General features: G+C 48.7%; 12 protein-coding genes across 12 annotated transcripts; 4 read left to right on the plus strand and 8 right to left on the minus strand.

The window, feature by feature from the left end:
- Positions 1-323: 323 nt before the first annotated feature.
- Positions 324-1215, minus strand: N7518_002058 (CAZyme family CE5; the record flags this gene model as incomplete). The annotated part of the gene is made up of 4 exons (XM_057182986.1): positions 324-524; positions 571-653; positions 704-794; positions 877-1215. The coding sequence occupies 4 exons, from the start codon at positions 1213-1215 to the stop codon at positions 324-326; spliced, it is 714 nt and encodes a 237-aa protein (XP_057044436.1).
- An 845-nt stretch (positions 1216-2060) lies between these two features.
- N7518_002059 (CAZyme family CE5) lies at positions 2061-3030 on the minus strand (the record flags this gene model as incomplete). The annotated part of the gene is made up of 4 exons (XM_057182987.1): positions 2061-2719; positions 2782-2865; positions 2917-2935; positions 2989-3030. 4 exons carry the CDS (start codon positions 3028-3030, stop codon positions 2061-2063), a joined length of 804 nt encoding a protein of 267 aa, XP_057044437.1.
- Positions 3031-3558: 528 nt separating this feature from the next.
- On the plus strand, positions 3559-10437 carry N7518_002060 (type I polyketide synthase; the record flags this gene model as incomplete). The annotated part of the gene is made up of 5 exons (XM_057182988.1): positions 3559-4253; positions 4321-6547; positions 6602-9172; positions 9226-9546; positions 9607-10437. The coding sequence occupies 5 exons, from the start codon at positions 3559-3561 to the stop codon at positions 10435-10437; spliced, it is 6645 nt and encodes a 2214-aa protein (XP_057044438.1).
- A 756-nt stretch (positions 10438-11193) lies between these two features.
- Positions 11194-12828, minus strand: N7518_002061 (putative hexokinase; the record flags this gene model as incomplete). Its single annotated transcript, XM_057182989.1, has 1 exon — positions 11194-12828. The coding sequence occupies one exon, from the start codon at positions 12826-12828 to the stop codon at positions 11194-11196; it is 1635 nt and encodes a 544-aa protein (XP_057044439.1).
- A 1402-nt stretch (positions 12829-14230) lies between these two features.
- Positions 14231-14494, plus strand: N7518_002062 (uncharacterized protein; the record flags this gene model as incomplete). Its single annotated transcript, XM_057182990.1, has 2 exons — positions 14231-14326; positions 14393-14494. The coding sequence occupies 2 exons, from the start codon at positions 14231-14233 to the stop codon at positions 14492-14494; spliced, it is 198 nt and encodes a 65-aa protein (XP_057044440.1).
- A 620-nt stretch (positions 14495-15114) lies between these two features.
- N7518_002063 (uncharacterized protein) lies at positions 15115-15837 on the plus strand (the record flags this gene model as incomplete). Its single annotated transcript, XM_057182991.1, has 1 exon — positions 15115-15837. One exon carries the CDS (start codon positions 15115-15117, stop codon positions 15835-15837), a length of 723 nt encoding a protein of 240 aa, XP_057044441.1.
- Positions 15838-16228: 391 nt separating this feature from the next.
- N7518_002064 (putative lipase) lies at positions 16229-16500 on the minus strand (the record flags this gene model as incomplete). The annotated part of the gene is made up of 2 exons (XM_057182992.1): positions 16229-16392; positions 16449-16500. 2 exons carry the CDS (start codon positions 16498-16500, stop codon positions 16229-16231), a joined length of 216 nt encoding a protein of 71 aa, XP_057044442.1.
- Positions 16501-18058: 1558 nt separating this feature from the next.
- Positions 18059-20094, plus strand: N7518_002065 (uncharacterized protein; the record flags this gene model as incomplete). The annotated part of the gene is made up of 3 exons (XM_057182993.1): positions 18059-18142; positions 18196-18360; positions 18418-20094. The coding sequence occupies 3 exons, from the start codon at positions 18059-18061 to the stop codon at positions 20092-20094; spliced, it is 1926 nt and encodes a 641-aa protein (XP_057044443.1).
- A 1064-nt stretch (positions 20095-21158) lies between these two features.
- N7518_002066 (cytochrome b5 reductase family protein) lies at positions 21159-22158 on the minus strand (the record flags this gene model as incomplete). The annotated part of the gene is made up of 3 exons (XM_057182994.1): positions 21159-21703; positions 21761-21838; positions 21900-22158. The coding sequence occupies 3 exons, from the start codon at positions 22156-22158 to the stop codon at positions 21159-21161; spliced, it is 882 nt and encodes a 293-aa protein (XP_057044444.1).
- Positions 22159-22686: 528 nt separating this feature from the next.
- N7518_002067 (uncharacterized protein) lies at positions 22687-23455 on the minus strand (the record flags this gene model as incomplete). The annotated part of the gene is made up of 3 exons (XM_057182995.1): positions 22687-22793; positions 22848-23106; positions 23174-23455. 3 exons carry the CDS (start codon positions 23453-23455, stop codon positions 22687-22689), a joined length of 648 nt encoding a protein of 215 aa, XP_057044445.1.
- Positions 23456-24580: 1125 nt separating this feature from the next.
- N7518_002068 (Zn(II)2Cys6 transcription factor) lies at positions 24581-26457 on the minus strand (the record flags this gene model as incomplete). Its single annotated transcript, XM_057182996.1, has 2 exons — positions 24581-26188; positions 26242-26457. 2 exons carry the CDS (start codon positions 26455-26457, stop codon positions 24581-24583), a joined length of 1824 nt encoding a protein of 607 aa, XP_057044446.1.
- A 371-nt stretch (positions 26458-26828) lies between these two features.
- N7518_002069 (Dehydrogenase multihelical) lies at positions 26829-27898 on the minus strand (the record flags this gene model as incomplete). The annotated part of the gene is made up of 3 exons (XM_057182997.1): positions 26829-27130; positions 27186-27570; positions 27635-27898. The coding sequence occupies 3 exons, from the start codon at positions 27896-27898 to the stop codon at positions 26829-26831; spliced, it is 951 nt and encodes a 316-aa protein (XP_057044447.1).
- Positions 27899-27909: the final 11 nt, after the last annotated feature.

Raw genomic sequence — 27909 nt, forward strand, 5'->3', positions numbered from 1 at the left:
TTTCAGGATTCACCGCGTATGTACGTCTGCACTTTAGTAGTTAACATTGAAAGGAGGACTCACAAATGCTAGAGATAAATTCTGACCTGTCAATCTCATATTATCAAGTGGTTTCTATAAACTTGATTGGTGGAATTTGACGTCGGCTAGTACGTATATTGTGGAATCCTTTGAAGTTTCGAGCTACACACTAAGAATGCCGGTAATAGCATAGTTCGGAAAGCAGCCAAGTCCGCAGGAAGATTTTCAACTGCTATAAGCGACATATCTTTCTCTTCTACCTCCTATTATTGGTAGTGTCCATTATTGAGCGGACATCATCACTAATCAATCGTGGCCAGACGATGTTTGATGAAGTCCACAACGTCCTGATTGTATTTCCATATGTAGCCGTGGTGTGCGGCATTTCCGTCTTCGGGGTATGGCGAGCAGCATTGCTCATCACCGTAATCACAATAGCTGTGAATTGAACTAGTAAATGGTCCACATAAGGCTGGGTTTAGCCGAGGAAGAAGCTGATACATCTGCTTTAGATGATAATTCAGCACTTGAATATGAGCTGGTACTCACGCCTATACCCAGTGTGCAATTGCCCACATTCCACGGCATACCAGGAAAGTATGTCTCATCACCATACGCAATCGCAGCTATGACTAGATATCTGATCAGACTCGTGTTTTCTGACAGCCTCGACATGACGTACTAGTCGAGTTATAGGTCCGCGCAAGAGGGGCGACGAAGAGGACTCCGACTTCACTGGTTCCGCACAGAGAATCCATCATGATAACTGCTCCCTAGGTGGTAGTGAGCCTTAGCATTTTGCATGTTTGATTGCCATAATACGAGGACAGATGTCACCATTGAATATCCAACTACCACGATCTTAGTTTGGGGGCAGCTTTCACTGTACTCCTGCACAAACTGCTGCATCAGAAGCGTACCGTCGTGAACAGTATACAGTTTGTCCAAATTAGTTAAGACGTTTTCATGATCGTAGGGTAAGCCGAGGGTTGTCGAGCCGGGGATCTGCTTCAGGATCAGGTCTGAAAGAGTGCTCATTACATTCAGATCATCGCCTCCGCCTTGCCCCCTAGCGATAATAGCATGAACGCCCGTTGCACATTTATCCTCTGACACAGACTGCGCGTGAGTCTGTATCAACATCAGGGTGACAGCTGACAGTGCCCAAACGATCTGTAGGATCATATTGTACATTTTGTAGAATTTGAAGCCACACTCGAGATCCGAGGTCACTGATGATTTGTTGAAGAATACGCCACCATTTGAACTTCTTTGCTTGTTTTTCCTTCCTTATGACTTCGGTGTTGAATGAGGAAATGCCCGAATTTGTTGACCGTTGCTTTATTAACCCCCCGAGCCTACGTAGTACCGATACTTCAGAGGGTTGTCTAGGCCGCGGTCTGATGTCGTTTTTATGTGTGATTGGTGTTATTTTAAATTCTAATTGTAGGTTATAAGATGAAAGCCTTTTCTCGTACATATTCAAGTTAGATGGTGAGGTAGATGATACGGAACGTCGAAGTGTACATCCATATCCATTTTGAAAGTACGATCTACAGCCTTGGCCTGTCATATCACAGCTTAATTGCCGTGCAGGCTTTGCGTCTCACCTTGGCTAGATATTAGAGCTCGGATTTGACTCTATCAGTCAGAGTTCCCGGTAGTACACCCGACGAACCATACCGGTGCTTTGGGAGAGTGAAAATCCAGTTGGAAAGTTTCCAATTGCGACAATACATGTTTTGGAGAGAATATCGCTTGGGGAAGCTGGTGGGTAGCACATCATCCTAATTAGGCCATACTCGGCTTAGGCTTTACTCCATCAAGAGGGCAAGAGGCAACGCTAGATAACACTTGAGTGGATAAATATATAGGATGCATTACTATATATACCAAGTTCAAATTAAACTATCTTGCAGAATATGGCCTTTCAGAATCTGGAACGCCTCGAGCCCGAGTTTGTGTATTCTTCAACGGGTCTTTGGCTGTCATACCGCGCACAGAAAGACTTCGTGCTTCCCATGAACCACAGGCCTCAATTATCCTTGATATGCTCTGTCGATTAGGTCTCGCACGGCATTTCCCAACTCTGTGATGACCGGACCGGACCGAGGAATGGTGTGGCCCCGTCCAGTGTCAAACATCGCTGCGGTATCAGGATCACAAATATTGAACAAGGCCAATGCGCCGTATCGGTAGGGGTCTGTGCCGAAGATAAACAGTGAGTATATCGTTTGAACGGGGCAATAGACGTCAGAATTACCATCTGCACCAACCACGTGAAGCGTCGGAATGTCCAGAGTATAGTCGCTTTCATCTGCCAGGACCACGTCTTCCTCAGGGGAAAGAGGAGGCCAGCCGGTGATGAAAATCGCGCATCTGATGCGACGAGGACGACCAGTCTCCTGAGCCTTTCTATCCTCATCCAGGATTAGACTCGCAGCCATCGTAGCACCCTCACTATATCCGATGATGCCTTCGATATCGGGATTCTTCTCCAGTGTATCATAGAGGTATTCCATGACTTGATGGTGGTTTATCCAACGGCCATCCCAACCGTTACCCAAAGCTCGCATCACATCTTCGGGACACGAACCATGCGGAGATTTTCGAACGCGAGAGATCATTGAGTTCTCTGCTACTCCTCCATCCTCCAACCACCGGTAATGCGGCCCGATACCGAAATACTCCGTGAACCCTAGGAAAATATGAATTTCAGAACATCAGCTTTATCAGTGTCTGAGGCCAGGAGGACAGTACCTGCCGGTGGAGACACAAGAACAGGACCGTTGATATAGTGGAACGAAGCGAAACCATCCGTGGCCATCTGCTTCACCAGGGGATCTGCAATATTGTCGGTTAACCCTTCGAGTCCTCAAATGCACATGATATTACCAAGCTGAATATTAATATTCTGTGATAAGGAAGTCAGTATGCATTTCCATTATGGTGTCTCTGTTCACCTACGTCGATGTTGCCAATGGCGCCATGAAGACATAAGAACCTCATCTTGTATCAGTCTGTAATGATCTATGGGAAGCAATGTATTATCCGAAGCAGTACACTTGAAGTAAAATAAGAGAGAGGCAACGAGCAAAAATATAGAAAATATAGAAATCAACATATACTAGGAAATAAATTACCGCTCGGGCTGTACAAGTCGTGTAAAGCAAATGAAAGATTGGGAAAGCACGGGATTTCCGCCGAGCATCAACTTCCCAACTACAAACAATTGGGATATCGAATAATGTGGGACGGTACAACATTTCAGTCAGAGTCACCAATTCGGGAATAACCACCGATCACCCAATGCTAGCAGAGCATCGCTCGCCCTCGGAGTAGAGACAGCTTCACGGAGCTGTACACCCCCAAAATGACCCGTATCAGAAGAGCTGGTGGGTATTCGCAAAGCTATATAACACGCTATAACGACCTAGGCAGTCGGTTTCCCCGATTTCCCCGATGTCGATGTGGCCCCCCAAAATCATATAGACTCGCGTCACAGTTGCACCTTCTGCACTTTTCATCATGACAAACATGAAGGGTGCTGATTCGGAAGGTGCGTCTTATGGCGAGGGTACCCTCCAACCTATCGCCATCATCGGGTATGCCTGCCGGCTGCCGGGGCAAGTTACATCTCCTAGTGAGCTATGGGAACTATGCACCCGAGCTCGAAGTGGCTGGTCACCCATCCCCAAAGACCGTTTTTCTGTCGAAGCATTCCATCACCCCAACTCATCCAAGATTGGTTCCTTCAACCCAAAGGGAGGCTACTTCCTTGACGAGGACATTGCACGTTTCGATGCTCCTTTCTTCAACCTCACCGTGCAAGAAGCTACGGCCATGGACCCTCAACAGCGCTTGTTACTGGAGTGCGCGTATGAAGCTCTGGAGAGCGCTGGCATCCCCAAAGAGAATCTTGCTCGCCGGAACGTGAGCGTCTTTGCTGGTGGTAATTTCGCTGATTATGAGCTCAATAATGACCGTGATACCGAGACTATCCCTATGCACCAAGCCACGGGCTGTGCGGCCTCGCTGCAATCCAACCGTATCTCATACTTCTTCGATCTACGAGGGCCCAGTGTCACAGTGGATACAGCTTGTTCTTCCTCACTTGTTGCACTCCACTATGCAGTACAGAGCTTGCGAAGCGGAGAATCCAAGGAAGCACTCGTTGCCGGTTGTCACCTCAACATCGTACCAGATATTTGGGTTTCGATGTCCATGTCACAGTATGTATTTGCGTGTCCTCCAAGCCAAGCCCGGGATCATATAACCTGACTGTCTGGAATCACATAGGTTGTTTAATGATGAGGGCAAAACCTTCTCCTTCGACGAGAGAGCCACATCCGGTTTTGCGCGAGGCGAGGGCTCTGGTGTCGTAATTTTGAAACCCCTCGACGCCGCCTTGCGTGACAAAGATCCCGTCCGAGCTGTCATTGTACATTCAGGAGTCAACCAGGATGGGCGAACACAGGGAATCACATTGCCGAACGGCCAGGCCCAGGAAGAGCTAATCCGGCAGGTCTACAAAGAGGCCAACATCAACCCGGACGAATGCGGTTTTGTAGAGATGCATGGAACTGGAACAAAGGCCGGCGATCCCATCGAAGCTGCAGCAGTCCATGCAGCACTTGGAAAGAATCGGACTCCAAGAAACCCACTTTACATTGGATCAGTCAAATCCAACATTGGGCATTTGGAGGGAGCCAGTGGTATAATTGCCATCATCAAAGCAGCCATGATGCTTGATAGAGAGTTGATGCTTCCAAACGCCGAGTTCAAGAAAGCGAATCCTACTATTCCTATGAGCGACTGGAATATGAAAGTTTTAACGATGACGCGGCCCTGGCCTCCTCGCAAGAAATATCTCAGCGTGTCCAATTACGGGTTTGGAGGAACCAATGCACATGCCGTACTTGAAAAAGCGCCACTGTCATCCAAAGCCCCAGACCGAGCTGTTGAGGATGTTGAAGTGGACCCCAAACGCAAGCTGTTCTTGATCTCTGCCAACGACAAGGAGTCTCTACGCACTAGGATCAAAGACTTCGGTATCTACTTCGAACAACATCCCGAAGTTTTTGAAAAGACTCTATTCGGCAACTTTGCTTATACCCTAGGCAACAAGATGTCTCAACTCTCATACCGTGTTGGCGTGTCAGCTACCTCGCTAGATGAACTTGGTATCCGTCTCGCTCAATTGAAGATCAACCCCTCTAGGGTTTTGGGAGCCTCGATAATTTCGTTTGTCTTCACTGGTCAAGGGGCTCAATGGGCACAGATGGGTGTTCCTCTTATGCACGAATACCCTGTCTACGAGTTGGCCATCAAACGAGCAGATCAATGCCTACGAGATCTCGGCGCCGAGTTCTCCCTTGTCGAAGAGTTGGAAAAGGACGCAACCGCTTCCGATATTGACTCCCCTCATCTAAGTCAACCAGCGTGCACAGCACTTCAAATTGCACTAGTCAACCTCCTAGAATCCTGGGGAATCCGTCCTGGTTCAGTCGTTGGCCATAGTTCTGGAGAAATCAGTGCAGCCTACGCTGCGGGGATTTATGACTTAAAGGGAGCCATGGCTCTAGCTTACTGGCGGGGGCAAATGACCTCGTTGCTTAAGTCCTCGTTCCCGTCCCTTAAGGGGACTATGATTGCTATTGGCACTAGTCGCGAGGCTATTCAGCCTATATTAAAGAACCTCTCTGGATATGCTACCGTCGCTTGCGTGAACAGTCCTACTAGCGTGACTGTGTCGGGAGACGTATCTACGATTAGTGAACTCGAAAAGGTTGTCGAAAATAAACAACTTTTCAGCCGAAAATTGAAGATTGACGTTGCCTACCATTCCGACCACATGAAGAAGGTTTCCGAGGCCTACTTAGCTGCGATTGAGAACATTCGGCACTTCTCATCGGCGACAGCCTCATTCTTCTCTTCTGTCTTTGGGCGCTTCGCGGAACCCTTTGAGCTTGGTCCAGAGTACTGGATTGCGAACCTGACATCACCGGTGTTATTCTCTGACGCTCTTGACAAGATGGTGTCGAACGATGAGACACGACCCAGCCTTCTTATTGAAATCGGTCCACACTCCACAATGAAGGGCCCCATCATGGATACTCTAAAGAGCTTGGGTTCCACGGTCTCCAAGATTGCATATACACCAACTATTCTTCGTAAGGTGGATGCAGCTGAGTCCGTCTTAAATACCGCTGCTGCTGCCTACATGCGAGGCGCTACGCTCAATATGACAGCAGTGAACTTTCCCAAGACCGGAGCGGCAAACCGGTGGTTCTTGAGTAACTTGCCTCGCTACCCTTGGCAACATGGAACTCGGTACTGGCACGTTGCCCGTATTCCACAGAAGCATATGGTCAGAGATGGTGCTAGGAGCGATGTCTTGGGAGTATTGGCAAATTACTCAAATGATCTGGAGCCAACGTGGCGGAACATCATCCGGTTAGATGAGATTCCCTATCTCCGAGACCACAAGATGCAAGGGATGGTCGTTTACCCCTTAGCAGGCTATGTAGGTTTAATGCATGATCACATAACTAAATGATGCTGACTGGCTGTCCAATAGTTGGTGATGGCCATCGAGGCTGCTCGACGACGCGCAAAGCAAGCTGATATCCAAATCTCCCAGTTTGAACTAAGGGAGGTCATTGTGGGTTCAGCGCTTGTGCTCAGTGATGATACAGATGCAGAGACCACCATTACTCTCCGCCCCTATGCTGAAGGTACCCGTGGATCATCCGACCTTTGGGATGAGTTCCGTGTCTGCTCATGGACCTCAAAACGAGGATGGACAGAGCACTGTACTGGCCAAGTACGGGTTCGCTCCGATCCAAAGCAGCAGGCAGTTGTGATCTCGAGCCCGTTCGAGACTCAATCCACTTACACGAAAGCTCAAATTGCCCGAATTCAGAAATCGGCTACTAATTACCTCGATATGTCCCACATGTACCAGGTTCTTAGTGATCTAGGAGCCGGGTACGGTCCTATCTTCCAGGATATTGATAACTGCTACTCCAGCCCTCACCACTCGTTTGGCGATCTACACGTTAGAGATACCCGCAGTGTCATGCCGAAGGGATTTGAACCTCCCTTAACTGTCCACCCGTCATTCCTCGATGGACTGCTACATTTTGCTTGGCCCCTTCTTGGCCAGGGCTTGGGCCGAATGGATCTGGACACACTTTACATGCCTACAGTAATCAAGCGTATGACAGTCGGTCTCAATGTACCAACCACCGCTGGTGAATACCTCAAAGGTTACTGCAGTGGCAGTCCCAGCTTGCCTTCCCCTGAACCGACCAAATTTGACCTTTTTGCCACCCAGGAGGGCTCTACCGAACCTATTATTACAATAGATGGCCTGGTAATGACTCCCCTCAGAAATTCAGACCCTAACCGTGAAGACACTCGCAAACTGTGCTATAAGATTAATTGGCATCCCTTGGCCGAGGTTGAAAACGCCGTTGAAGAAGATATTCAAGATCGCAACGGCCCCGCCGAATCTCACGGCGATACTTATATCCACCGAGACGCAAATACGAATGGGAATACAAAGCACCAAGGCAATGCGCACACAAATGGGAATCCCGTCAAACCTAAGCACGATCTATGCATTACGTACTTTGGTAAATCCGATGGTATTGCTGATAAATTGAGTATTGCCCTGTCCGACGAATCCGGGTGGCAGGTTTCCGTCCGGAACTTTGGTGAAGTGAACTTCTCTCAAAAGCACCTTGTTCTACTTCAGACTGGAGCTAGCTCTCTGCGATACCTCACCGAGGATGTATTCGAGGGGCTCAAGAAGGCGCTACTCAATGTTAGAACTGTGCTCTGGGTCTATCGGACTGATTCTCCCGATGCTCAAATGACAGTCGGCTTGACTCGTACCTTGCGCTCCGAGACCTCGGCTAGAATAGCCACTCTTGGGTTGGCTCCTGACATCCAATATCCCGAGAAGCCTATCCAGGCAGCCATCAGTGCTCTATGGCCCACCGATGGGACTCAGCCCACGAAGGATCTCGAGTTCAAGGCCAAGGGCTCGGAGCTATTTGTCCAACGCATAGTGGAAGATGATGCTGCCAATAGTTTCATCCACAATGAGACCCACGACATGACAATCTCAACCCAACCGTTCAGTCAGCCTGGGCGCCGCTTCAAGATCCAGATCGGCAATCAAGGCTCTCTTGATTCCCTCTACTTTGTAGACGACAATCCCCTACCATTAGGCGAGGGCCAAATTGAGCTTCAAGTTAAAGCAAGCGGTCTTAACTTCAAAGACATTGTGGTCTCCATGGGCCAGCTTGCACAGCCTTATATTGGAATTGAATGTAGTGGTGTTGTCTCCAGTGTAGGTTCAAATGTGAATAATTTCAAGGTCGGTCAAAGAGTCATGGCCATGCCAGAGGGCGGTTTCTCGACTTATGCACGATGCGCTGCGACTAGCGCGGCAGAAATCCCAGCCGACATGTCATTCGAGGTTGCAGCCACAGTGCCAGTTGTATTCTGCACTGCATACTACTCTCTGTTTGACCTAGGTCAACTCCAAGCCGGCGAGCGGGTTTTAATCCACGCCGGTGCTGGAGGTGTCGGTCAAGCTGCCATAATGCTAGCGCAGATGATCGGTGCAGACATCTTTACTACAATCGGAAGCCTCGACAAGAAACAGTTCTTAATGACCCAGTACGGTATTCCCGAAGACCGCATCTTCTATAGTCGTGATACATCTTTCGCTCGCAGCATCCGCAGAGCCACCGGCGATGTTGGTGTGGATGTCATCGTCAACTCCCTGGCAGGCGAACTTTTGCGCGAGACTTGGGAGTGTCTTGCACCTTTCGGACGGTTTGTCGAGATCGGCAAGGCTGATATCACGAAGAATACTCGCCTTGACATGCAGCCCTTTGAGCACAACGTCACATTCTCGTCGGTTGATCTCACCAAGGTTGGCAAGTCCAAGCCTCAGCTGATGAAGCGCATCCTGGGTGATATATGTCGGTTGATTGGTGACGCATCGGTGCATCCCGTCCTACCACTTTCGATTTATCGAATTTCCGATATCGAGAAGGCATTCCGTACTCTGCAGATCGGCAAGAGTATGGGTAAGATTGTGGTGGTTCCTCATGAAGGTGACCAAGTCAAGGTAAACAAAGCACATCCGCGATTAAATTTCAGATCTAATCGTTCATTTTTCAGGCTGTGGCTCCTAAGACCAGTGCCACTCTCTTACGACCCGATGCATCCTACATCTTGATTGGTGGTACTGGTGGTCTAGGCCGAAGCATGGCCAAGTGGATGTCCTCGAAGGGTGCAAAGAACATTGTTCTTGTGTCTCGTCAAGCCGCGATTAATGGGAAGGTTCGAACTTTGATAGATACTTTGGCTCCTCTAGGAGTGCGAATTATCGTCAAGGCTTGCGATGTCAGCAGCCGTGAGTCTGTCAAGGTTCTGATTAACGAAGAGATGAAAGACCTTCCCCCAATACGTGGTGTTATTCACGGTGCGATGGTGCTTCGTGTGAGTTTTTACTATGATGACTTATTTACATTATCTGTTTTCATTACTGACCCTACTTAGGATATGCTCTTCGAAAATATGTCTCTTGAAGACTTCTCTGCCGTAGCATGCAACAAGGTAGAAGGAGCTTGGAATCTGCATCACGCGCTGATCAATTCCCCACTGGATTTCTTCATTGCCCTCTCATCGATAGCCGGTATCATCGGCAATCGCGGACAGGCAGCATATTCCGCAGCAAATGCATTCCTAGATGGATTCATAGAATACCGCAGATCCCTTGGCCTTCCAGGAACATCAATCGGCCTTGCTGCAGTCAGCGACGTCGGCTACCTAGCCGATACCGACACCCAGCGGCGCCAGGAGGTAATGAAGAATATCAGCTGTCAGATCATCGACGAGTCGGAAGTCCTGGCGTTGATAGCCGCCGCTTTAACCGGTGATCTCGATCGATCCTGCTCTGGGCAGTGTGTCACAGGACTGGGACTGGATTCACTCGAGAACAACTTCTGGGTCCAGGATGCGAGGTTCACCGTGCTATACGAGGCCGCCAAGGGGACACTGGGCAACAGCTCACAATGCGACGGCCCGTCTGTGCCGCTGCATGTCACTTTGTCGACTGCCTCATCTAAAGAGGAAGCTTTGAGAGTGTGCTATGAGGCGCTGGCCGCGAAGTTAGCGCAGGTTCTTGTTCTCTCCTTGGAGGATATGGATCCCTCGATTACAGTGGTTTCATTGGGTCTTGACTCGCTGGTGGCTATTGAGATCCGTAACTGGATCGCCCGTGAGGCTAATGCCAATGTGCAGGTTCTAGAGTTGTTGTCTGGTGGCAGTTTGATGGCCTTGGCTGAGATTATCCTCAACAAATCTCAGGCCTATACTCGCACCGAGTAAGATGATGATAGCGTGGAGTGCTGCGGCGGTATACGAGCCGTTAGATATGATATATATTTTACATTTGAGTCCTGATTATCTGCAGATTGTTTTCATTTGAGACTTTGAAGCCATTTCTCCATATGCTTGCTAGACAGGCCGAATATACTCTCTCTATACGACAGTAGCTATTACGACGTACAAGATACATAAGGCAACTGAGATGAGATATCTAACATCATAGTAGAAATTTGCAGCTATGTATGCAATAAGAGCCCGAGAAGAACAGGAATGACAGGAGTATAATAGCGCCAGTTCATGTGGTATTTTAGGCTTGATTTCACGTATAGGTGAAGTAAAGAAAAATGCACCAACTCGGGGAATAGACGAAACGAATGGATAAATCAAACATGCCTCCATGAGTTTGAGATAACATGAAACCCGTTAATAAAAATGAGAGGAAGAACGAAGCCGAACTCCAGGAACAAAGCGCAAGAGAAACCCATTGAAATACCCATGTGGATTCCAAGAACCAGAAACGCCTTGGTGATGCTAAACAATTCGACTGAGAAAGACAAGGAAGAAAAACGCTCTCTCCACAACTCCCATCCGGGAATGCCCATGCAGATGAGAAAACAAAAAGGTCACGGAAACCCATCGCATACCATGCGCCGACGGACCGATGGACATGGATAAAAAGAAAATCACAACGAAAGAGACAGCTAGAGATCTATGCTCCGCGTAAGATTCATGCATCACTCATACCGGCCAACATATTCAGAGCTGGGTGGAGTTCCCAGCAACGGACACAGCCACTGCGACTGCCGCGCCGAGAATGGCACTTTCAGGCGCAGGGTTGAGGCGAATGGAGCATCCGGCGCCCGGATAGGTTGCCTCCGCCAACTCATTTAGATAGTTCTGGCAGGCGCCGCGGAAGCCAGGATACTTGTTGATGACAGCGCCGTCGCAAGCGATGGAAAGGCTCTTATCCGAGTCTCCATTTTCGATGACGGTGATTGCGGGTGATTCCTTATCGAGAGAGTCGACGGTGGATGGGGTCGCGGGGAATTCCACCTCGTTGCGGAGGCACCACATACTGTGGATGGCTGTCGCCAGGTAGCCAGCGGCACGGCGAGAGACTGTCTGGGAGATGCGACGCAGGAATCGCAGATCCTCGACGGAGGGTTGTTTGTGGAAGGTATGCTGCTTTTGCAGGAGGGCGGCGGCGGTGGAAAGGGAGGCAGAGGAGTCCTCCTCGAGGCATGCGACGATGCTTGTGTCGAATGAATAGGGTTCACGCATGGAGTGTGGTAACTCGCCGCCGAACAGACGGGCGCTCTCGGTAGCCTCGACGATGATCAAACGCACAATCTCGCCCAGGTATCGACCTGTAATCATGTACTCGAGCGGCTGGTAGTCGGGACGCAGATGGGCGCGGTTCAGTATGTCATCCCACCGTGTCATAGGCAGCACGCCTCCGCCAAACATACTCATCTCTGTGTTGATCAGAACATGCTTGGCGTGGTCGAACCAGCCCTCGGGACGGACTCCAAACTTGGACATTCCAATCTCGTGCACCGGGAAGTGAATCGCCATGTTGGTACCGGTACCCAAAATGAGAGACATACGGGTCTTGGGATCGACGTAGGCACGCGAGAGTAGAGCCGCCGAGCTGTCGTTCAGGATAGCGGCAACCTCTACGTTCAGATTGCGCTTGCGGCATGACTGGATAAGGATATCACCCAGTTCCTTGCCTACAGTGCCATTGGAGGCTTTGAATCCCTTACCCATGGGGAGCACCAATCCGCTGCTGTGCGAGGTCTGTTCAATGGGGAAAGACCAGGACAAACCCACCACCAGCGGTACGTCGCCACGCCCGTAGTCTGTTCCAACTTCTTGCAGGACAGTCTCAATCTGCCCTGCCATCCAGTCGAAAAATTGTGTCCCTTCCAGCATCTTGAGTTGTTCGTCGATGTATATAGAGGATACTTTCAAGATGCGCAGCTCCTCATCCCGGCCATTCAACTCAATCAAAGCTACGCGAAACGTCGATCCGCCCACGTCCAATGCCAGATATGTGCCCTTTTCCGAGCCAGCGGGAAGCGCGGTATCGTAGGATGGAAGCATGCAGCATGGGCTAGTTTGTAAACATTCTCGGATCTGTGCACGGATCTTCTCGGACATGTCGACCATGTTGTGTGTTGACAGCGGCGTTGAGCACGAGGTCTCTACTTCTTCGGCGAAGTTGTCTAGGCTGCGGCGTTTCCAATGGGCGCCGAGGAAAGTCTTTCGGCGGCGTCGCGAAAGGCCGCGGAAGAGCGAGGGGAATAGGATCATGGTTTCGAGTGCGGTGACCACGTTATGGAACAACTCTTGCAATCGGTGTAGCACCTTGACCAGTGGCGCCGACATAGTCGGGGAAGGAAGATGGAGGAGAGGCGGGGTCGCGAACCGGGGGCGAGGGATGGATGTTCACTATAATGAAGTATAGAGGATCATGAAGCAAATGAGATAGAAGAAGAAAGCCCTGAAGTTATAACGTTAAGAAGGTTGGGGGGCCAAGCCGATGTGACACTCCCACTGGAGTTGTGTCTTGAGTGGATCGGTGGGAGTGTGGACGCAATAATCCCCACCGGGAGAAAGTGGAAAGGAGAAGGCAGAAGAGAAGAGAAGAGAGAAAATAAGGGTGTTGACCCAAAGCATGGATCAACATTGGCCCATTCTTGAGTTGACAGTGTCACCGCGAGTGCAACTGTTTGGGAAAAGGAAGCCCTTGCGGTGTCGCAATCCACTGGGTATGGTACTGTAACGGTAATTTATATGTTGTAGATAGCTGGGGTTTAATCTATGGGATTGTGCTTATACTAGAGTCATATTAAAAGGCCTATTAAGGAAAGCTATCTTGTACCATTTCTATCCAGTCTATATATCCTAATATCATATATATCATACCCGTCGTAACTGTAGTCGGGGTGGTGGAGTGAAGTGGAGTTACATTGTGACTATATTGTGTATTTTATAGGAGAACCAGAGTAGTGTAATAGTATTAATAGATGAGTTATACTACTTCCTCTACGGCTGAATATACGCAGATAGAGTAAGTATTTCCAATCATTGCTAATATGCCAAATAATAGAATAGAATACGAGCACAGGCATTCCCAATGTACCCATACATACTCAATGACCCCCTTGAGTGCAACGGTGGTAGTCGGCTCAACTGGGGGGTGGGGGACGGTTACATGTGGAACTAAATCCTCTACTTAACTCGCCTCTCCTTCTTGCATTTTCCCCCTGGAAAACACATCTTCAGCTTATTCTAGCCCTTTTCCCCCCTCTTAGCAATCTGAATCTGAAACATCTATCCGATCCAATACCCTAATCTAGGTATTCTGCTCTGCGTTGCAAGCGTTGCAACCCTATCTCTCGTCGGATATATCCGCCTACAATCTTATATCTGCAGGAATTATAGTGTTATCTGGCACCTGGATGTAGCCAACTAGATTTTACCCCTGTCACCCTGTTACGGCAGGTGACAGGGTCCTCCCTTTGAGCCTCATCGACCACGTAGCGTCGACGATGCTATCTACGGCCCGGGCGTATCAACCACTATTGATCACGATGATACCTTCCAGAGTCCGAAATAATAAAAACTCCGACTTTGCTGGCGATGTTTCAGTATGCTGCCATGACATCACCGATGGTGCAAGTATCACATCATACCCATCAGGTAAAGCAAGGGTAAAAGGCAACCTGGTGATGGACAACCTCTGTGGCTCCTCGTGCCATCTTTAGGTCTCAACAAGATTGTGATTATGTCAGTCGAGGAGATACAGGACAAGAACGGCAACGATATCACTGAAGGTGACTTCGTCTACACCAAGTACAGAGGCGGGTCACATGAGGGCAAGGTAGGATTCCCATAACGAATCTTTCGTTTGTGCTCAAGTCCTACGGCACAATTGACCCGTAAGTAGGTCGAAATGATCGTCAAAGATCAAGCTAGTGCCCAACAAGAAGGTGTGGCCAGCTACCCTAAGGCAAGTCCTCAGCGAGACCAGTTCCCACGTCGTGGCTAATCCGTGCACGTTATAGGTCATCTACACCGATCAACATGGTCATCGAGTCGCTCATAATCCGATCACTCTAACAAAGCAAAACAGAAGTGCATCTGAATGACTAGGAATATGTGGTTGGCATAAAAGGAATAACCATGGCATAGTTGACGTTGTGGGGTTTATTGATAGTTAGGGCCCCTAGAACAACAATGAGCGCCCACAATCTCTTACTATCCATGTCTATAATGTTCATAGGCTAGTATATAGATTCCATTCATTCTAGTCCTTATCGACAATCTCTTTATCACATCTTTGAATCTGCAGATTATCGCAGTGTCGGATGGCTCCACGATACCCTTTATGTTCCAAGACAATCTTGTCTACATTATCTCGCCATTCTTTATGTGCCTTTCGGTTTCTACTGGTGACATCTGATTTTCATTGTTCCATTCATTTTCCTCTTGTAGTAAGATGCCGGGGTTGGCATATGTTTTCCCTGGTCGTAGACTAGAAAAAAGGTATATCAACGACGTGACAGTCCATATTCTTTCCCGCCCCACATTCAGCAGCAAATTGCAAGCCCAAAATTCAAAAGTGCAGTACTCAATCAAGCATTTTGATAAATTATCCACTCATTAGTCATGCCCGACACGATTACTACCCAACCACCGGGGGAACAGCCTCCACCATTGAAGTATGACAGGCTTCAAACGACAGGGGCCCTGAGGGCTTCGTGGATAAGAGACCCCAACCAAAACTGTCCAATTGCCCCCTCCCAGCTCACAATGCAAAACATGGAAGAAGCGAGATGGGGAATCCGGCACCAAAAACGACACTTCCCACCCGACCAAATCTACGAAGAAACCGTCGAACTAGGTCTTTCCGGCGAGAAGCTCTACCGCAAGATCGTACTATGGAAGTCCGGAGTATCGCGCGGACAGTACTGGGTGAATGACTACACGTTACAAACAGGGCCAGGAGTAATTTTCGCCATGGATAGCTTCCGGCCTGACTCCGCATATTGGGCGCAAATTGCGCAGGCCGTCTATCAGGATGAGCACCCTATGGAGGACCTGAAGTATGTCTTCCAGTGCAATATTATTAACCCTGAGACTATGCTATTTGTGCAGAAGAGCCTCTATGTCGCAGCGAACGGTCTTGGTTGGCCAGATGATAGACTTCATGTCTGGGAGGATAATACCGCTGAGTATCAGGCTCTGCTGGGTACGAGGCTCGCCAAGGGTGTCGCGTATTTGGTTCTAGGGGCTTTCCCGCGAGGAACGAGACGTATTGCGAGGATCGTGATCTGGGGAGGTCGTTATATACCCTACATACAGATGCGGTTTGATATTGAGAAGGTTTGATTGGGAGATGGGGTTTGAGGATTGGTAGAATCTTTGGCTTGTTGTGGTTTTCTTGTTTTTGGCAGGGATAGCTCATACATAGACAACATCATAGTAATGGAATATAGTATTTGCCCAGGTCACTATGCAAAAGCTAAAAGTTCGTCGATTAAGACGGGCATTACAGATATCGGGATTTGTTGTAGAGCTTTGGTCCGATGCCTCCATTTGTGACGCAGTATATCCGCATATGGCTCACTTTGAAAGATCTGCGGGCTCCCGGGGCCATCACGGGTGATTATGTCAAGAGCCAGTGCCCATGCAAGGGGTTCGTACAAAGTACAAGACGAACTTGTGAGTATAACCCCGCCAGTGGGCTTCGTTGCACACACTAACCAGAGGTTGACATTAATTAAGTATGGACGCCGCGCACGTCGCCCAATATATCCGAGGCGTTGGGGCCAGCGATGTGCGGAAGGAACTCGTTGAAGTTCGAATAAACTGTTGTCATGAGCACGTAGGCGGAATCGCCTCCGTTTGCACGCGGCATGCGGAGAACATGCTTTCCCATCTCTGCTGGAATATAGTCGGCGTTCAAATCATCTACCCCAGCGCCGGACAAATAAACGAACCTTCCGCCGTGGCGTGGAAGTATGGACTGATGGCGACATACTCGGCGTTCATCTGTGCGTCGGAGAGCGATGGCGAGATTGAAGAATCAAGAAAGTCAGTATAAGATAGTGCTACCCAGACACCTTGAAGGTTTTTATGTAAGGGGAAGAATGCATGTGATTTTCAATATATCGCGCCTTCCCTCTTCTTGTCCCTTCCTTGGCACACCGCCGTGCAATCCGACAGCCTTAAAGTTCTCCGTCTCTTTTCTTTCTCTTTGCTCTCTTTATCCTAACCGGATACCAAAAGAGAGCTGGAAGAGAAGCAAAGACATCCTTAGGAGAAGGGATCCATACGCGAATGAGCACAACTGGTCATGTCGAGGTGGTGACCTAACCTTTACCACCAGTGGATATAAGCCACCTCACAAACTTTCAATCGACATATTTGAATTGGTGATAAATTCGTTGATTCAGATGAAACATCCACCGAGGAAGCGAAAGGAATCCATCGACATACAACAACTCGTCCTATTGTCCATGTGACGGACTCCGGGCGAGCAAAACAAGTGATAGAAAATATAACACCGCTTCTTAGCCAGTAAGACTGCCACCGTTACACTAGCATCTAGGTAGGGATCAAGTACTCCTATCTCACGGGTCACGACTGGAATCGTTCGTGTTCTTCTGCGTTCCACGCCAAGACCCGAACATACCATGCGGGGCATCTATGCCGGCTGGATCTTTAGCATGTGTGTCAGCAGGCCTGCCGCCAGCCCTACAGCTGAAGGAACTGCTTGGACCTGAGGGTTCGTTGCTTATGTCGGGCGCTAGTTGACTAGCATGCCATGGCCGAACCACCCATTGAGGGTACGCGTCGCGGAGCGCTAAGATGGGACGCAGAGAACAGATCAGAGCATTTTCGTGGGTTAAGGTACATTTTATATTCCGTAGTAGACTGTAATTACTTGGATAAAATCTCTGGTCGGAGTAGCGGAATTAGGAGAAACCCCTGACCAGTCCATCCTTATCGGCTTCGGATAGAATGCCAAGACATCCCCTGAATGATCTTCTGTCAATCAAATCGGTGACAATGGGCGGAGAAATTCAGTTGCATGGTACTTAAGGCAAAGTAGACCGACTCCGGGATGCAGGCCACGCCATCATACCAGTCTTCTAGCGAACGCAGACTAAATACATATCCACGATGTCGGAAATAAAATATACGAGAGGAGAAGAACTCCGCTGTGGGAACGACAACCGACGGCGTTGGCGATGTTATAGGACAACGGCACTTGTCTGCTCCACTTGACGGAAATGCCAAGACATTTCATTACGTTGCTCGGCGCGGCCCTCTGTCTCCTCTCTTTGGCTTCTCTTTGGCTTCTCTCAGCGGGTTGTTTTGATCTTAAATTTAATTAAATGGCTTTTCTATTCTCTTAATCCTCTTATTTGCCTAGCGTTGTCGTTTGCCCCCCGCTCTTTACTCATACCACTGACGACGACTGTCTATATGTTGTGGTGTTTAGCGGCTCTTATGTAGCTTTGTCGCGCCCCATTCATTCTCTTTTTTACTTTCTTTTATTATATTTAGGAATCTACGCTTCCTAGCCATTCTTTATAATCTAATCATGCTTTGGGCAGCTGCATTACTCCTGTTCTCAGGTAATGCCGTTGCAGAGCGTCATGACTCGGACTTGATGTCGTTTGTGACGGTGGGTTGAACTTTGACATTGTTGGAATCGTGGTTCTAATAGCCAAAATCCAGCTTCCTGAGGTCCGAGCCTTAAAATGGGAGGTTGAATACCACGACCGCGAGCGGTTGGCCCCCGGTTACTGGTTCGTTGCGCCATATGGGAAAATCTCCCCAGATCAACCCACCCTGAAATATCAGCAATACCAAGTCGGACCCTACATTTACGACGACAGTGGCGTATGTCTGTTCCCGAAACAACTCAAAAAGCAACAGCTGACTCCCTTCTGGTAACAGGTCCTTATCTGGGCCGGAGCACCCTTGTACGACAATCATAATGTCTTCGATTTCAAGCCGGTGTATAATATCGACAACGACCCTCATCTGTCGTTTATCGTGGGATGGGAATTCGATGATTCCAAGAAAGGCCATGGCGCGATTGTAAGCCACCATTACGAGGTGGAAAAAGAGGTCCAGGCTCTGAGTGATGTCCACGACTTCAACATGCACGAATTCAACATTATGGACGGTGGGAAGACTGCCCTGGCTTGCACATATCGCGTCCAGCTCATCAATTTGGCTGATTTCGGACGCCCAACGGAAGAGAGTTATGTCACGGTTGGTGGGTTCGTTGAGGTGGATATCGAAACCAGCAAGGTTCTATTCCAGTGGGATTCATTCGACAAGATTGCTCTGCACGAATCGAACATGTTCCATGCCTCGGATCACCCAGCTGGATCGCCCGGTTGGGATTACGTACATATCAATGCGGTCGACAAGAACAAGGCCGGTGACTACCTAATCTCATTGCGCTTCACAGATACCATTTACTTGATTTCTGGCCAAGATGGAAACATCGTGTGGCGCTTGGGTGGACAAGAGAGCGACTTCGAGCAGGACTTCACCTTCTCCAAGCAGCATGATGTCAAGTTTGTCTCATCGAACGGCACTCGCCACGTTATCTCATTCCTAAACAATGCCTCCGACGAACGTGGCTCCGACGAGAGGGTCTCCTCCGTTTTATTTGTTGAGCTAGACACAAGTGTTATCCCTATGACGGCCAAGTTGATTAAGCGAATCAACCGCCCCGATAGTGGCCTCACCCGACTCCGTGGTAGCGCTCGCCCCCTTCCTAACGGCAACGTCTTTATCGGGTGGAGCGAGCGCGGTTACTCGAGCGAGCACGCATCAAACGGCGAACTTCTAATGACCGCCAGGTTTGCATCAGACCGATACTCAACTTACCGCTCTTACAAAGGCGAATTCACTGGTCGACCCACCGCGCCTCCCGATCTAGTCGCATCCGTCTACGGTACCCACGATGAGGATATGACGACCATCATTCACGTCAGCTGGAACGGCGCGACGGACGTCGTCCAGTGGAAGTTCTACGCGCAGGCCTACGACCGCGGCCAGCCCGTGCTCATCGGCACTATCAACAAAACCGACTTCGAGACCATGTTCATCGCCGATGGCTATATGGATTTTGTTTCCGCGGAGGCCATCGATGCCGAGGGCAATGTCATGCACACTTCCGAGATCATGCGCACTCAATCCCCATCCGACTGGAAAGCGGCTGGCTGGGTCGGTTCTGACTCTGGTCCTACTTATGATGACCCGTCAATCATTGTCGCTGCCAACGCTCACACGGATTCGACGTCTACCGCTGAGAGCACCGGCGGCGAAGCAGCCGAATTGGTCAACGACAGCACCTCCACCGTCTCCGGCGATCATTCAAGCGCCCAATACGCCGATGCGAAGGAGGTCGCCAAGGCTGTCTACAAGGCTTACGAGGTCATCCGCGGAGTCGGCGCTCTCCTCATCTTCATCCTTTTAGCTGGCGCTTTGGGTGGAACTGGATTCGCCCTCTGGCGACATGTCCGCGCCGGTCATTTCGGCCGCTACCAGCACGTCCCCTTTGAGGAGGGTCTCCCCGTGGAAGAAATCCGTCTCACTTCCAACCCGCAGTCTTGAATATTGACATTTGTTAACTTTCAATCTTGCATTGTTAGCACTACATCTTGCCCCGTTTTGCAATTGCAGAGTTTCGAATCACCAAACCGAGCTTGCAAATTTGCACTCACGAGGAAGCGAAAGGAACAGAAAAAGAAAAAAAAAAAGGAGAGGTTAGCTGCGGCCATTTGGTATACACCATTCTGGCCACGATCGTTTCATGCATATCATACCCCCATCTGGCGTTATTTTGATTGCGTTCTTTCTATATATCTACCATCAGGCTGCGCTTGAGTGACGTTTTTGCATATCTTTGATTGTTTAGATCCTGTTTTCCTTGGGGACCCAAGCTGACCTCTGTACATTTTCCTTCTCATTCTATGTAATATGACAACCCGGGATTCATTTCGCTTGACGGAATCCATGTCTCTGTATATAATGTGAACCTCAAATTTAGAACATATCATCCTGATGCCCCGTTCTGTCCAATTTCTACGCCACAGTTACATATTCGTCCACATTTGCGACTTTTTTTCCCTCGGGAAGAACGGGAAATGTGGCGGTGGAGCAGACGATGGAAATAACATCGGATCGGTTCGCACGGAGTTATACAATTCAATCAGGGAGAAGAGTCGATAAATGAAACAATTAGCGCGGCATGAGGCTGACGCTGACGACGAAATGTCCCTAAATCGGGAGGCCGCGTCACCGTTTGCACTGGCGCGGATATAACGGATCTATGTGGCGTTGCGTTTAATCCGTAGATATTTATGCCGGAATAGATAGATTAGATTAGGTTTACCCAGGGCGGATTAAATACTTTTTCTCTACGAAGTAGAAGAGGGAATGAGACTTGCTCTGGTACGGAGCATGCGAACTATATATCTCGGGCGGTCACTCTCTCTGAACTACCAATTGTCGAAGTGGAATGATTATTCTGTGGTAGATAGTTTTCTTTGTTCTCTCCTAGGATTTATGAGTGTTTTTGTTCTATATGCTAGTTAACTGTCAAGCGCAAAGCATGAACCTAGGCCCTGTATATGAACTATAATACATTGAATATATGGAACACGAAGATCAATGAATTAAAACTTAACAATCTGACCCTTTGCAAAGCCAAGCCGAGCCAAAATACCTGTTTGGCATCGCGATCCAACCAACGAATCCTCCATAGCAGGAGGCCCACAAACAAAGACCTTCGCATCGCCATCGGCCCTTACAACGTCGCGCAACAGCTCCTCGGTAATATATCCCGTCCTGAACCCATCACTCTGCCCCTTCGGGTGACTAACTGCATAGACATAATCAAAGCGACCCGGAAAACGCGCCTTGAAGCTCTCCAGCTCTTCTCGCAGAAGCAGGTCCTGCTCGGTATTGACGCCGAAGACGAGGTTGATCTTAGTTTTGTCGGCTGGATTATTGAGAATACCCTGCGCCAGCTGGTAGATTGGTGTAATACCTGCTCCACCTGCTATGAGATAGATCTGCGGGGATCGGTTCGGTGTCCAGGCGTGGCCTTTGAGTGCCGCTGCGAATGTGAGGGTGTCTCCTGGTGCAAGGGAATGGATGTGGCTGCTTGCTTTGCCGTTTGGGTATTTCTTGACCATGAGCTCGATCTGGCCTTCTTGGTCTATTTTTCTCTTTTGTTAGTCTATTGTTAGGCCGGGCTTGGGTTTATTGCTCGTACTTAGATCGCTGATGGGTGTATATGGGCGTAGTACGGGGAACCAGCGTCCTTCGGGACGGGATATGGTGAGGAGTGCCGCTGCAGTATGTTAGTATATAATAAGCTGTTATAGAACGTTGATCATAATTCGGGTCCATACAAGTTAATGCCAATCCGCTTGTGGCCTTCTGATCTGGAAACTCGAAGACGAGCCGTTTCGTGTTGTGGTTTACATCTTTCGTGCTTTGCAGGCGTAAGGTGGTAAATCCGAATCCTGAAAAGACTTTGGGAGGTTCATTTGACTCCGCATTGGCAGTTGATATAAGACGCGATTGGGCACAGTAAGCCCCGATGCCTAGTAAAGTGGCAGCCGAGGCTGATTTTGCTGTTATGGACTGGGGGAAACGAGTTTTGAACATGGTGAAAACTAAATATTTGAATCATTCATTGCATTGGGCCTATATCAACTGGGTTAATATAGTACTCTCAAATTGAGGTGGTTTACTTCTAACCCGAGCCTAAAACCCGAGGCCCGTCCAAAACCCGCAAAACCCGTAATGAGTCCCGGCCACCGACATGACAATCTATGATTCTATACCCAGCAGACTGGGAGCCTCATATGATCTACAACTGAATACTCCATACTCTTATATAGTTCGGCCTTTTCCGGAACCCAATGGGAAGTTGGGGCTACATCTTTAGTCCAGGATGAAACGACGCCATTGAAATCAACTCGCAGTAATTTCGCCACGTATTAGAAATTTGATCAATTTGTTTGGGGCATATTTAAATGACTTCATAATCTTGAGTAGATCAACGAAATAGCCTCGGCGCCAGCGCCGAGCAAAATGGATATCTGAGAGGCTAACGGCGCATGCAAAAAAACAGAGAAAAGAGAAAGACAACAAATAAAACCAGGCAATGATCTTATCTCGTCTCTGATGTCCTCATTCTTTCTGAGGAACAGCTTGAGCCTGTTGTACAAAGCTCGCCTTGCCTGTCACTTCGTTGTAAATATTGTACCCATAGTCGGCAGCATTAGGCGGGGTATATACTAAAAGGCTCGTCAATATTTTGTTCCTATTTCTATCTCATACTCAGCACTTACAGTGAAGCGAGACGGCAACTTGGTCAGCACTCGGGTTATGAACACGGTGTAGCCCGATATCATCCGAGATATAAGCGACGTCATTCATGGTATGCCTCGTATCAGACTTGATCTCCAACGGACCACGAAGATCAGAGTCCTGAGCTGGGACGGTGTAGATAGTCTCTTGAAGCGTCCCAGCTAAGATCTTCATGATGCAGTGTGCATTGGCGTGGTCGTGGACGGGGGAGCCTTTCCCGGGGTTCCATACAAGGAGGAGCTGGAAGGGGTTAGTCTCTAATTCTTTCTCGTTGACAGTATCTAAATAGGATTAGAATAGAACTCACAATATTTGCTTTCTGGTTTATGTTCTCAATGGCATTGCGGGTATAATTCTTGCTGGTATCGTTGTAGAAAAAGCGGGCCCAGTCGTTCGGATCAGAGGTATATTTCTGCGCCAGCGAGATCAGGTATTCATTGTCCACGTCTACCGATGAAATACCGCCGCTCTCGCCTAGGTAGATCTTGATGTCTTGTATGAGATCATCGAGGCTGTATTGAGGTTTGTAGTGCTTGTTGCCTAGTGATGAGCTGGTGCCAAGCGGGATTAAGGGAATGACAGCGGACATGGCGGAGATTTTGATGTTCAAAGGTGATAGATATTCTTGGAAGGTAATGAGAAGTTATGAAGAGGATTCATGGATGAGTTATATGAATAATTCATATCTGTTTCCCCTGTCCCCCGTGCGATCAGATCTCAATCGGCGATTGATCCAATGTCTCGCATTCCAGCGTCCCAGACCGATTACAATCTAGCCTGATAGTCCCAAAGGTCTGAACATGTGCTTCTAGATTAGTAGGCTATGTTGACAAAAAGGAGGTGCTGAAAAAGGAGGTGCTAAGAATGATAGAATCTGTAAAATCCGGCTCTGTTCACACACATTACACTACAAGAATTGAATAGAACTTCAAACAATCTAGATATTTTTCAGACAAACTCTCAAGATTTTGATTAAATATCTCTAATCTCTCTCACGGTTCCAAGTTCCAATCCAAAAGACCATTGATGGGAGAACACTAAACACGTATAACGCCATAACGAGAACATCCAACGCAATAGCTGCAGTTCAACCACCCAGTACTCTCGTGTGATTTATGATGTAAGAGTCGTAGCCCGGCATGTACACCAACGTATCGGCGAACGAGTTAAGCATGAAGTAGATCCCTATGTCATTAACTGCGTGAATGTGAATACACAGATGGTTATCACGGTTATCGCCGGACTCTATCACGAGAGACCCAACAGAGGAATAGTCGGTGAGTATTCTGGCCTTATCTCCCGACGTATCATTGTGTGAGTGAAAAGCACATGAGATTATACACCGTACAATCGGACCTTGGACTGTAGAACGAACACGAACTAGTTGTCGCACATGATGGGGTGCTATGCGTGGCTCCCGACTGGAACACCGGGTGGAGTTCAACGGGCCAATCAGATATCTGCGATCGGCAGCTCAGTCGGCGACTCAACGAAAAAGCCCAATCGGCGTTTGACATGTCTACGGCATTATCGAAGGATTCATGTTTGAACCCCTATCATATTACGTGTCCTTGGCATTTACTTAATTAAGGCCGAGATCTAATGCGCAACCTTCTACATGACGAGGCCAGCTGACGTTTACCCCAGAAACCGTTAGGCAAAATGACATCGGCTGTAATAAGTTCTTTATTACTGGCTCCCGGGTATAACCGATCTAATTAATATCAAAGTCAGGGATAGCGCTGAAAAACGAAGTATTGTAACAAGTTGGATCGATGAATCCCAGGGAAAACTCCGGCGGCATGAAATCATGTCCGTCTGGCATAGCTGGAGGAGGATTGCCACTAGAGCTGGGTCTTTCTTGGTCATTAGGCGTTGTGGCTGCCGGGGTGGGTCGATGTAGTGGTTCTGAATTCCATTTTCCCATCGAATCCGATAAGATTTCCGCTGCAGAAGATCGAAGAGCATGGTATAAGGACTCGGCCAATTTCCATGTCCGCTGGGTGCTCTTGAGACAGCCTAGAATGAGTGTGACACGGTTGCAGTGATGATCGAAACACTCCTCGGAATGACTGGTGGACGTGGCGAGCTGGATAAGTCCACAGAGGGTTAAGGCGGGGATGCTGAAGGGGGTGTGCTTCGAGACATTTGGACAAACAGATATGGAATCTGAGATCCGCCTCGAGGCCTCTGTTGCTTTGATACTATGTACTAGACGCGTGAATGTTGATGAGAGCTGGCCAGTCAGGCCAGGCCAGAAGCGATCATCTGGTTGGGAGTGGGACAATACAGATGGAAGGTCGCTTCGGGGTAAGTGTAGGAGCATGGCGGCGTAGGCTATTGTCAAATGCGCTTGAAACATCATTTCGTCAACATTGCCGTATGAATCAACAATGTCGAGCTTTTTGGGCGGTAGGTGGTTGATCCAGCTCACTAGTGCATTTTCGACAGCTTGGAGATGATCGCGGTGACAGTCGCGTAATCGGTTCAGGACAAGAACCCGGCATAGTATTGTCGTGGCCTCGATGCGGTAGCTGAAGGATGAAAAGACAGTATCCTCTGCCGCGAGGATCCTCCGTTTGAACTCAATCATCATACGTGGTTTTGGGATATCACCCGCACAATTATAGGCTGACTCTTCGCAGGGCAATGCCACCTCCGGTGACACGGTGCTACATCGAAATGTCGTGGTTTTGAGTGGGACCGCCATGAAGATATCGGTGACGTATAGTTCCCACCATGTTCGTCTCATGCTTTCGGCCTCAAGAGATCTTTCGGGGTTTGTGGATAAAGCGAATGACCAACGGTTCATGCCAAGCTCCAAAGCAATATCAATGCTATGGGAGAGGGCATCTTGCGCCTCATCCCATTCATCGCGGGCATACAGAGCAATGGAGTATAGTAGCCAAGCCTGGACCATGGAAGCCGACCGATCAGGGTTTGTCTTTAACTCAGCAACGACTTGTTCTTTGTATGGCTGACTCGGAATAGACGTAATATAGTGAGAGCCCACAAAATGCACAGTTAACTGTAAGAAGTGAGGGTAATTGTGGTCGTGATACAAGGAGCTGGGCACCAAGATTGGATGGGCGACATGAAAATTTTCATAATATAACCGAGGCAGGCGATCGTCATGGAGCGACAATTTTCTTGCTGACCCCACAGTTTGCTGAACAGGAGCATTGTCTGAAAGCATCACTGGCCAAGAGACCGGCTCAGTGGTAATATCGAGCCCTGCCTGCCTGCCTGCTTGCGCCGAGGGATTCTCTGGTGTCTGTGCAGGGGCTATTGGCAGAACAGGAACCGTAGATTGATATCGAGTCTATGATTAATTTAGTAAAAAAAAAACTATCAAGCAGAATAAACAGGACTGACATTGACATGGGTTTGCGGGTGGCGTTGGTATGGACTCTCAAGTCGTGATTTCCTGCGTCCGCCCCGTCGGGAGGGTAGATATTGACAGAGTAATCCATTTTGAACACACCGCGAACATGATGGTTTACCGGCGTCACATTTGAGATGCTGCTTTCTGCATTCAGTACAGGCCAGTGAGGCTAGACCACTTGTTTTCGTTGATCTCGTTGGAGTCATGCTTAGAAATGGTAGAATGAAGGGTTGACGTTTCAATCCCCGGGGCTATCGGCGTTTGGCGGGCGGTCGGCCGAGGCGTTCCCGGTGTACTTCGCATGAGAATTGGTTAAAATCCCTAAATGCTATAGATATTTGATCATTTCATATCGAAATTATCTTTACACAAGATCAAAGGGATATTTGCGAACAGATTTTTTGCGTGTCATTTGGGGACTATTGGAAGGACAATCACGTGTCAATAGCACTTGCCTCTCCCGAGACGTGCTCCTGCTTCCTGCAACTACTACCGGCATTGATCAAGATATATACCGGACATGAAGGACATCGCATTCAAATAAAGGCCGTTACCTGTAATCTAAATAGCCCAATCTTCATAACCCTTGGGAACTCTCTGATTTGCTCTTGATCAAGCCAATCAAAAGTTCATTCCGGCTTTCTTCAACCTCTTTCAAGTCGACGTGCGATACCCACTCATTCACTCTCTTTTTCAGAACGTCGACATCTTGAGAATCGATCTCAAATTTATGCTGGTGCATGTCAACCAACCATGTTTTGAACGCCGGCCCCAGGTGATCGATGAAATGATTGAAGTCTCCACCTCCCCCAAGAGTGTTGGTCATGATAGGTCCATTCAAAGCCCAACGAAGGCCAAGGCCAGATGTCACGGTTTTGTCTAATGATCAAGTCAGAACACGTCACAATCATTCTATCAAACGGGTAATACTAACCAAGGTCTTCAGCTGAGACGATTCCTCTCGCGATGAGGCTATAGGCTTCAGCACAAATAGCGGCTTGAAGCCGGTTCGCGATAAACCCGGGGGTCTCCTTATTGACGAGCACTGGATCTTTGCCTAGGCTTCCGTAGAACTGAAGCGCAGCCGTCACGTACACATGACCCGTTCCTGGGTGGGGAACTACCTCTACCAGGGGCACTAGGTGTGGAGGGTTGAAGGGATGGCCGATCAGAATACGGGCTGCGTTTCTCTTGCATTCAGTGACAAACTCCGACGAAGGGATGCCGGAGGACGACGATGCGATAATCACGTTCTCGGGGGTGTTTGCGTCCAAATGAGCCAAAAGACGGCGTTTAAAGTCCAGCCTCTCCGGTCCATTCTTATGTTGAAAGGTCGATCAGCACCAACCATGAAGAGACCTCTTTTTGCAATGGCTAACTCACTTCTTGTATTAGATCTAATTCCCCAAGATGAGGATCGATTTTCTCGACAAATTTGAAATTGTTCAAGTAATCGCCTTGTGTCACCTTGACATCGGGTATGCTTGACCAATGCTTTATCAAATAATCACGGAGTTTGCCCTCAGCTCCTGGCGCCGGGTCCGTCACAATGACCTTCAAGCCCTTAGCCAGGAACAGTGCCGTCCAACTAGAGCCGATCACACCGGTTCCGATCACACCGACAGTTTTAATGGAAGGACGAGCCATGATTTTCGACT

Source organism: Penicillium psychrosexuale (assembly GCF_028828465.1).
Source record: "Penicillium psychrosexuale strain IBT 29551 chromosome Unknown utg000002l, whole genome shotgun sequence".
Classification (NCBI taxonomy): Eukaryota; Fungi; Ascomycota; class Eurotiomycetes; order Eurotiales; family Aspergillaceae; genus Penicillium; species Penicillium psychrosexuale.